The 10,329-nt window shown below is 39.9% G+C and overlaps 1 protein-coding gene across 3 annotated transcripts in view; it reads right to left on the bottom strand.

Moving 5' to 3' along the window:
* The window catches only part of CD79B (CD79b molecule), a 12,441-nt gene extending 2,395 nt beyond the window's left edge, over nt 1–10,046 (bottom strand). Inside the window, exons 1-3 of one of the 3 annotated variants that reach the window (XM_044673668.1) lie at nt 9,970–10,046; nt 6,735–6,791; nt 983–1,294 (exon numbers count right to left, since the gene is read on the bottom strand). In XM_044673668.1, the coding sequence (XP_044529603.1) occupies nt 983–1,294; nt 6,735–6,791; nt 9,970–10,036 (436 nt within the window). In that variant the 5' untranslated portion in view covers nt 10,037–10,046. The remainder of the gene's footprint in view (nt 1–982; nt 1,295–6,734; nt 6,792–9,969) is intronic. The other 2 variants (XM_044673669.1, XM_044673670.1) reach the window with 2 other exon arrangements.
* Between the last annotated feature and the right edge of the window lie 283 nt (nt 10,047–10,329).

Here is a 10,329-nt window from a genome sequence, read left to right on the forward strand (position 1 = left end):
CTTTCTTTCTTTCTTTCTTTCTTTCTTTCTTTCTTTCTTTCTTTCTTTCTTTCTTTCTTTCTTTCTTTCTTTCTTTCTTTCTTTCTCCCTTGTTTCCTTGTTTTTTGTCCTAGTAAGAACGCAAACTCTAAGACAGAAAATCAAGGGCTAGGCAATGGGAGTTAAGTGACTTGCCTAGGATCACACAATTAGAAAATGCTTGAGGCCAGATCTGAATCCAGACTCTAGGCCTGAAACTTAATCCACTGAACCGTCTAGCTGCCCCAACAGCACCTATTTTACAGAATAGTTTTGAGGATCAAAAGAATCCTGCCTCAGATATTTGTTAGCTATATGAACCCTGAGTAAGTTAACCTTAATGTTGACTTAAGTTAACATTAAGTTGACTTTAATGTACCTCAGTTTCCTTACTTGTAAAATGAGGGTGTAGGTCTTTAAAGTTCCTTCCACCTTGAAAACTGATACAAAGTGTTTTGCAAACCTTGAAGCATTTTATATCTATCTATCTATCTATCTATCTATCTATCTATCTATCTATCATCTATCCATCTATCTGTCCATCTCTCTCTCTCTCTCTTTCGCTCTCTCTCCTCCCTTCTCCCATTCTTAGGAATTCAGTCTAGGTCAAAGGATACCTAGGAAGACAGTTGATTCCTACTTGAACCATCAGCTTTCCTTTTTTCTGGGGCTGGGAATGCCTCTCTCTGACTCTCTAGTCTCCAAATGTGTCTATCATTAGTAACAGGAGAGACCAGGCAAAGGATCAGCTGATGGTTTAGTGCAAGTGCGAGGCCAACCCTACTGTGGCAAAGTGAGCTTATAGGGGATAAATCACCAATATCAAGGTCCCAGAACCATCTGCACACTTTCCATCCACTCTGCCCCTGATGAGCCTGACATCCTTTTCTCATGGGCAGTGGGAATGAGGGGATTGCCTGGAAGATTGTGCAGTCCTCTGGACCAAGGCTTATCTGAAACATACCCATGACACGGAGCTCAGTGCCGCATCCCTGTAAGGGCTTTTTAGAATGATCCACACACACTTGCTCACAGTAATAGATGCCATTGTCCTCAAATTGGACCTTTTGGATGGTGAGAGTGTAGGTGCTGCCATTCCAAGACTGCGTGATCTGTCCATTGTTGATCTTTAGCACCTGTGGACTGGGGTCTGACTCCTGCTTCCGAAGCCAAGTCACTTGGCCATAATCATTTACCCGGCAGGTCACTTCGAAGGAGCTGTCCCTCTTCTTGGCCACGAAACGCGGATACTGCCAGAGCTTGTTGCAAGTATTCCCTGTGAAGTCAAGATCAGATGCCATGTTTCCCTAATTCCCAGAGTCCTTCTAAAGGTCTAAAATCTTTTGACCTTCACCCAACAGATCCAGGGATTAGTCAAACATTTCTCTCATCCTCAAACAGTGCCTGATTATCGTTGGGAATAGTCTAAAGCTGGGGGAGAAGCATGGAGACCCCATGGAGGTATGGGATGGGGGCAGGGAGGAGTCACCGAGACATAAACAGAGAAACCTGGACTCCTACTGGTCCCTGATCACCAAGCCCCAAGCCAGTTTCTAGAATCTAATGCATGCTAAAAGTACAATGAATAGATGAATGCTTTGTCATGACCTTTTGGACAGTAGTTCATATGCATAAATCTCACATTTATGACATGGGTCATCTTATCCACGTAATATTTGTAATATTTCTTTAATGGGCTCTTTCCCCTCCATGCCCATTGCCATCACCCCAGGCTAGTTCAATACCTCTTGTTTGGACTATGGCCACAGGATCCTACTTAAGGTCTCCCTCTGTCTAGTCTCTTTCTTCTCAATCTACTCTTTTTTATTCCAATCCTTATCTTCTGCCTTAGAATTCATACTATCAGTTCTAAGGCAGAGAAGAAGTAAAGGCTAGGCAACTGAGGCAAAATGACTTGCCCAGGGTCACACAGTTGGGAAGTGTCTGAGGTCCCTTTGAACCCAGATCCTCCCAACAACAGGCCTGGCTGACTATCCACTGAGCCACCTAGCTGCCCCTAATCTACTCTTAATCTTCCTAAATGCTGTCTTAGATAACTACTTGCTGTAAGATAATAGGCAAATAACTTCTCTGAGACTCAGTTTTTTTAATCTATAAAATGACCTTACTAGGTAATTTGCAAGTTAAGAACTTTATAAATTTTAAATTATAATAATCTGTTATCATTATTATTATTATTAGATTTTAATTATGGCACTCTCCCATTATTATTCTAGTCCTCTGATTCATTGCTGATAGGTTTAATAAATGAAAGATACTTTAATATATAAAGTACTTGCTATATAAATATACATATATAAAATATAAATACCTAATATACAAAGTACTAAGCAAAAAAAAATCCTGAGTTGCATAGAATTAGAAGCAAAGTAAAGGGGAAATGACTGAATGAGTTATGGTAAATTAATATAGTGGAATATACTATCATGTTGGAAAAAATGATGAAGTGAACATATTCAGAGAAAACTGGAAAATGGACACAGAGTGAAAGGTGTGGAACAAGAGAACAATTTATATAATGATGACAAAAGACTTAAGAACTAGGATCAATATAGTGAACAACTGTACCTCTAGAATACCTATGGTGAAATATGCTGACCCCCCCAACCCCCATTGACAGGTGCTGGAGACATAGCATACATTTTTGGACTTTGGGCAATGTGGGAATTTACTTATTTGTTTGTTTGTTTGTTTGTTTTACTGCATATATACTTGTGTCAAGAATTTTCTTTTCCTTTTAAATTGGGGAAGGGAGAGAAGAAAATGAGAGAGGGGAGGAGAGATAGATAGATAGATAGATAGATAGAGAGAGAGAGAGAGAGAGAGAGAGAGAGAGAGAGAGAGAGAATAAATGCTGATTAATTGAAGAGTAAAATAAAATGGAAGGAAAAAGGTCCTGGATGAATAGTAAGTTATTTCATTTTTAAGCTCTTACCTTCTGTCTTAGAATCAATTCTGTGTGTTGGTTCCAAGACAGACAAGTGATAAGAACTGGGCAACGGGGTTAAGTGACTTCCCCAGGATCATACAATTAGGAAGTATGTGTGTTCACATTTAAACCCAGGACCTCCTCTCTCTAGGCCCAGCTCTCAATTTACTGAGCCACCTACCTGCCCCTGAATATTAAATTTGTAACCTATAGTCTATAAACTTGTTTTCAAAAATATTTTGATAACTAATTCTTTTAAATTTTAATAAAAAATTTTAAATTGAAATATATTAAAAATCTTTAAATTTAAATTTTTTCTTTTAAATTTTAAAATAGTTTGATAATTTTCTAAATTTTTTACTAATTTTATTTTTGTTGTTTTAATTTATTAATATTTTATTTTTCCCAATTACATATAAAATATTTAATTCATTTTATTTTTAATTAAAAATTATTTTGAAACCTTTACTTTCTGCCTTAGAATTAATACTGTGTATTGGTTCCAAGGCAGAAGAGTTGGTAAAGGCTAGGCAATGGGGGTTAAGTGATTTGCCCAGGGTCCCACAGCTAGGAAGTATCTGAGGTCAGATTTAAACCTAGGACCATCATCTCTAGGCTTGACTCTCAATCCACTGAGCTACATAGCTGCCCCAACCTTCATTTTCTAGGGGAATAAAATAATCTTACTGGGTTATCTAAAAGTAAAGTACTTTATAAATCCTAAATATATAATTACTAGCCATTACTGCTGTTCTGATTTGGAATTGATACTTAGTATTGATTCTAAGACAGAAGGTAAAAGTTTTTTTAAAAAACCACAAAACATTCATTTTCTAACATTATGAGTTCCAAATTTTCTCCCTCTCCTCTCCGTGAGACGGTAAGTTATTTGATACAGATTATAGCTGCACTTTGATAATACTATTTCACCATAGTTGGCTTCCATTGTAATCTTTTATTTTATGCATTTCAAACATGATTCTGAGAAGGCATCCATAGACTTAAACTAGACTTATCAAAGGTGAGAGTTTCTAAGAGTCTAGTCAAGGCCATTAGAACCAAATTCCCTAGTTCTATGAGAACTGCTCCAAAGCCAATCTCAGGGGTGAATTAATTAAAGCACAACCTCTTATTAAATGTCTACTATAGAGGGGCAGCTAGGTAGCACAGTGGATGGAGTGCCAGGCCTAGAGTTGGGAGGACCTCGGTTCAAATCTGGACTTGGACACTTTATCAATGTGACTCTGGGTAAGTCACTTAACTCTGACTGCCCCTAACCCTTACAACTCTTCTGGTTTAGAACTGATACTAAGACAGACGGTAAGGGTTTTGTTGTTGTTTGGAGATACAAAAATAGGCCAAAAAAAAAATTCCCAAAACAAACAACCAAAAAAACCTCCAATTCCTTCTTTCCAGGAGCTCACAATCTAAAGGGGAAGATCTCTCTCTCTTTCTCTCTCTCTCTCTCTCTCTCTCTCTCACACACACACACACACACACACACACACACACAACTATGTAGAAATAAACTATATACAGGATAAATTGGTGATAAACTTAGAGATAAGGCACTAGCATTAACGAGTATCAGAAAAGCTTCTTGTAGAAATAGAGCTACTAATACAGAGAATGAATTAATCTCTTCCTTCAAAAAGTTTATATTCTTTATTTTCTCTTTTGCCCTTCAACCAATCACAGTATTTGAAGATTCCAGTGATTTTATTTGGTTGTGGCAGCAACAGATAAAACCTTTGCTTCCCAATCAATCACTGCCCCAAACCCCCAGAAATGGAGAATAACCGAAGGGGCATCTTTGACTCATGTCTGAAGTGGGACTTTTCCTGTATAAAAGGATAAAACTGAGAAGCTTTCTTTGGAGAGGCCTACCCAGTACCTCCCCAGGAGTTAAACTGGATAATGACCTGGAGATTTGTAGCCCTCCTAATGCCTCAGTTGGGTGAAAAGCAAAGATTTTGAACTGTTTTCAAGTCATGGGATCTCTTTGACTGTCTAGGTAAGTCAATGGACCTCTTCTTATAATAATTTTTTTTTTTTTTTAGGTAACCCTCACCTTCTAACTTAGAATCAATACTAAATATCAGTTCCAAGCCAGGAGAGAGATAAAGGCTAGATGATTGGGATTAAGTGACTCTTCCAGGATCACATAGCTAGGAAGGGCCTAAGGCAAGATATGAACTCAGGACCTTCTATCTCCAGTCCTGGCTCTCTATCCACTGAGCCACCTAGCCATCCCTTCACAATAATGTTTTAAATAGACAAAACTAAACCCAAAGGATTACAATGGAAATCAATTATGTGGAAATAGTTAACTAAATATTAAAAATAAATTCATGGACCCAGGTTCAGAATCCCTACAGCAAGGAATGTCCTTTAACAAATTTCACATGTGTGCCGAAGTTTTGTATATGAGCTGTTTCTCATTTCCTCTCCACGACATGGATATTGATTTAATAACAATAACAATAGCTAGCATTTCTGTAGCATTTTAAGATTTGCAAATGCTCTAGGGAGAGGCAGTTAGGCATTTACATGGTTAAGAGATCTTGATCAATTCTTTCTTTTATTTTAAGGAAAAATGCTATGAACCAGTGAGGCCGCATAAATTCCAAAAGCTTGAAATGTCTCTATTATTCCCCAAAGTCTCACTCTTTAACCTGCCTTTCAAGGCCCTCCCCCATTGGATTCAAATCTACTTTTCTAATCTTTTACCACTCCACTTTGTGCTGTTGGACATTCTATATTTTGGCCTCTCTGACATTGCCAAAGTTGCTCCCTCCTTTCTATTTATCTAAGTTCTCTGTCTCCTCTAAGGCCTTATTCAGCTTCTCTGTTAAGCCTTCCCTGACCCTTGGGTCCACAACCACCCTTCTTTTATGGCACACAAATCTCTGTACTGTTAGTTCCTTTTCTATGGATGTCTTTTCTCTGAAGCTATATTACAAGGCCTTTGAGATAAGAGTCTACATCTCTACCTCTTTGTACGGTGTTGGCAAGAAAGGTCTTTCAGGACAGAAACAAGTTTTCATGTTGTCTTTTTATCTCTAAATGCTTGACACATAGTAGGTGTATAATAAATGTAGGTTGGGTTGAATTTCTATACCCCTTGCACCTAGCAGGGTCTTGACCATTGCTTGCTCTCAATAAAGGCCCATTGCTATTTGATGATGACATGGGAGGGTCTATGAAGACCTAGATAAGACTCCAGGAGACTGGAGACACAAACATGGGTAGAGGCAAAAAGATTCAGTCATCAGTGTAAGAAATAAAATTAATAGAGTGATAAAATTAAAAATATCATGGTTTCAAAGGGTTTATTGAAAGCCATTTAGAAAAATGAAGCCTGTTGAGTTATTTTAAAATACAGGGGCCCTGTTGCATCCTCTTCCCATCTTGGCTCCTGCTCCTGAGGCGAGGCGGAAAAGAGAGGAAGTACCAATCCTGTCCTCAGTCTTTATACTCCTGTTTACATTATTACACTTCCTGTCCACCTGATTATTCAAGAGGAATCATGGGAAATGTAGTTCAAGGAGCCCTAAATGTCTACAGGAAGTTTAGATCAGGGACCTCAAAACTAGTTCAAGGACCCCCCAAATTTCCAATATCACATTAGGTAGGTCAAGGAAAAACAGGCCAGGTCCTCCCACCCCCCTCCTTTTTAGACCATATATACCAAAGGTATTCCTACCCCACCTCCTCCCTCAATGACCAGAGCCACAGTTCCCCAAGGAGGGACAGAATCACTAACCTCTAGACTCAGGGATACTTTCTTCAATTGTTTGGCTTCCCAGGACCAGCTCACCTGCTGAGGGGTATGGGACAAAGAGAAGAGGAAGGTCAGGCAGACAGGCAAAGGGAAGAGGGTGCCATATATAGATATACTATATACATTGACCTTGGCATTGTGATATCATTTTGGTCCTCTTTGGGAAGGAAGGATGACAACGAACCAACCAGAGGGTAGCATTGGGGCTCTATGGCCCAGCCATCCAACATCTCCAATTTGTCAGAACCCACCCCCTTTCAAGCGATTGCTTCTTCCCCACAATAACTACGCCCCACCCCCAAAAATTCCTGAAACTGATTTTTCTTCTTGCTTTGAAAATTTTCAGTTAATTAATTAATTAAGAATATTTTTGCATGGTTACATGATTTATGTTCTTTCCCCTCCCTTCCTGCCACCCTCCTCCCAGAGCCAAGGAGCAATTCCACTGGATTTAAAACTGATTTTTCTACCATTCCCATGGCTGAAGTTCAATAGAAGAGAAGAGATAAAGAAAGGAAGGCATGCTAGGAAGGCAGGAATAGAGAGAGGAAAGAAAGGTAGGAAGAGAGAGAAGGAAGATGAGTAATAAAGAAGAGAGGCGTGCCTGTGGACCCTCCCACCTCTAAATACTAAATTTCCTATATCTAGTTCCTCTTTCTTTGATCAGGTCTTTTGATCCTTTTGATCAACTCCCTTTAGTCAATTCCACTGCAATCTCTTTCCTTCTTCCCTGATTCCTGACCCTGTTCCTACCCAATCCTCTCTTGACCTATGATATGGTCCAAGTTTTGAATGAAGAGACTTGGGTTCTAGTTCCATAATTTCCAGTATGACTTTAGAAGTCACTTAAATCGTAGAACATCGGGGCTGGAAGAAACCTTAAAATACTGAATTTTAGACCATCAAACCTTAGTACTGGAAAGGATCTTCACGATCATCTTCTCTAACCCCCTTGTTTTATAAAAGGAAATGGAAGCCCAGAGATGCTATGATTGTTTGGGTGTTTTTTGTTTTTTTTTTTGAGCAACACCCACAACACAGAGGAGGGGACCTACACTCTACTTCCTACATCCCTCTTTATGAAGGTATTCCTTTCTTCTTTATCAGACTCCATGTTATCTCTGGGCCAAAATTTCTGTCTTCCTCATCATTTTCTCTCCACCCTACTCAGGGCTCTAGCTGCCAACATCAGGAGACCAAACTTCCCTTACTCTTCAAACTCTAATCAACTTGGCCCAATCATCGAAGGCAATTAGGACTAAAATCCTACATCTGCGGCAGGTATTACTCATGGCCCAAGATTTTCAAGACACAGCTCTGTCCTGATTCTCTTCATACATCCTCTGATCATTCTCTCTCAGTCTCTTTTACTGGATCATTATCTATGTTAGGCCCTCAAACAGTCAGTGTACCCTGGGGCTAGGTCCTGGGCCTTCTATGCTCTTCCCTCTATACTCCCTTACTTGGTAAACTCACTAGCTCCCTTAGGTTCAGTTATCATCTCTATATAGATGGTTCTCAGATCTACAAATCTAGTCTCTCTCTTGAGATCTAGTCTTGCATCACCCAGTTGCCTTCTGGACATTTCAAATTGGTTGTCCCATAGGCAAGCTCAAACTGGACATGTTCAACTCCAAATTCATTATCTTCTTCCTACAAATCTTCCTTTCTTCTGAACTCCTTGTTTCTGCCAACAGCACCATTATTCTTCTAGTCCCTCAGGTTCATAACCTAGGCATCATCTTCAACTCTTTGTAGTCACTCTCTTCTAATCTGTTGCCAAGCCTTATTGTTTATATCCCCAAACATCTCTCCTATAAATCTTCTTAGCTCCACTCACATAACCATCAACTTAGTCAGGCCCTCATGACTTCTTTGGATTGTATTGTAATATCTGTTGTAATATCTCCTACCTGGTCTCCTTATCTCAAGTCTCTCTCCACTCTAACCTGTTCTCTACCCAGCCACCAAAGTGGTTTTCCAAAAGCACAGTGCTGATCAATGTCATGTGCCACTCAGCAAATTCCAGTGGCTCCCTAATACCTCTAGGATAAAAAATAAACTCTTTGACATTTAAATTTCTTCAGAATATGGCCCTTGCCATATTTCCATTCTTATTACAAATGGTTCCCCTCCACACACTTTATTTTTATTTTGAAAAATTCATTTAATTAATTAATTTAGAGTATTTTTCCATGGTTACAAGATTCATGTTCTTTCCCTCCCCTCCCGTAGCCGACCCTCCACATACTTTATAATACAGACAATCTTGCCATTCCTCACACATAGCACTCCATCTCTCATCTCATTGCAGTTGCACTGGTTGTCAGGTATGCCTGGAATGCCTTTCCTCCTTATTGTGCCTCATTAAAAAAATTAAAAAATCTTGCCTTCCATCTTAGAATCTATATTGTTTTTTAGTTCCAAGGTAGAAGAGCTAGGCAATGGGGGTTAAGTGACTTGCACAAATTCTACCCAGAGACAGAAATAAGGTTCCAGAAAATATGAGTTAGAAAGAGAGACAAGAACAGAGAGAGAGGGGGAGAGGGGGAGAAAGAGAGAGAGGGAGGGGAGAGGGAGAAGGAAAAAGAAAGAGGAAGAAGGAGAGGGAGAGGGAGGGTGGGAAAGGGGGAAAGAGGGAGTGACAGGGAGAGGGAGAAGGGGAGAGAGAGAGAGAGAGAGAGAGAGAGAAAGTGTGTGTGAGAGCTCTAGAATTCTAGAATGCTAAAACTGGAAGGGCTCTTAGAGAAAGCTCATCTAACAATCCTATTTTTTTCATTAAAAAATATAGAAAATACAAAGATCCACTTGCAGAAAGTGCGAGAGACAAGGAGACAAGAGACATAGAAAGTGAAAGAAGCCAAGGGGAGAAAAAAGACATAGACTCTGAAAGTGAGAAACAAAGATAAAGTCCAAAGGAAAAAAACAAAAAAACACAAAAACACGTAGATAAAAACCATGATGGGACAGAACGAGATATGAAGATCCAAAAAGGCAGACAGAGAAAGACCAGGACAGTGGGAAGGTCTGCCCAACTTCACAAGAAAGGATATTAAAAAAAAAAAACAAACAGTGCTTGGTAGGCTAAAAAATTCTTGTTAAATGTGTGTTGTTCTTGTGATTCTAGACAAAGACAGAAACAGGACCAGGAGGGAAAAATGGAGGGTGAAAGATACATAATCAGACCCAGAATGCCAAAGCCAGCTTCTCCCCATACCTGAGAATACCAGGAGCAGCACACCCAGCCCTTCTTTGAAGATGGTGGGCAACCCCAGCCCAGCCATGGTCAAGTTGATTCTGTCTTTGACCTCGGTGTCAGTGATTCCTTGGAGGGAAATGCTACAGGAACCTAGCCTGGATTCCCCTCCCCACTAGGCCTCTTCCTGCCATGCAAATCTGGACCCCAGGGACAGACTGGCCCCTCCTGTTATTTCTGGGGTAGAGGAGGTGGGGCGAAGGAAGGGATTAACACTGGAGGTACACTCTCTATCGTCTACTCCTAGAGGCTCAGACTTGGGGCATAAACAGAGGTGTGCTAGAGCCAGGTCAAACTTGGATAGGAGAACCAATTCTTGTT

Source organism: Gracilinanus agilis, chromosome 4 (genome assembly GCF_016433145.1).
Source record: "Gracilinanus agilis isolate LMUSP501 chromosome 4, AgileGrace, whole genome shotgun sequence".
Classification (NCBI taxonomy): Eukaryota; Metazoa; Chordata; class Mammalia; order Didelphimorphia; family Didelphidae; genus Gracilinanus; species Gracilinanus agilis.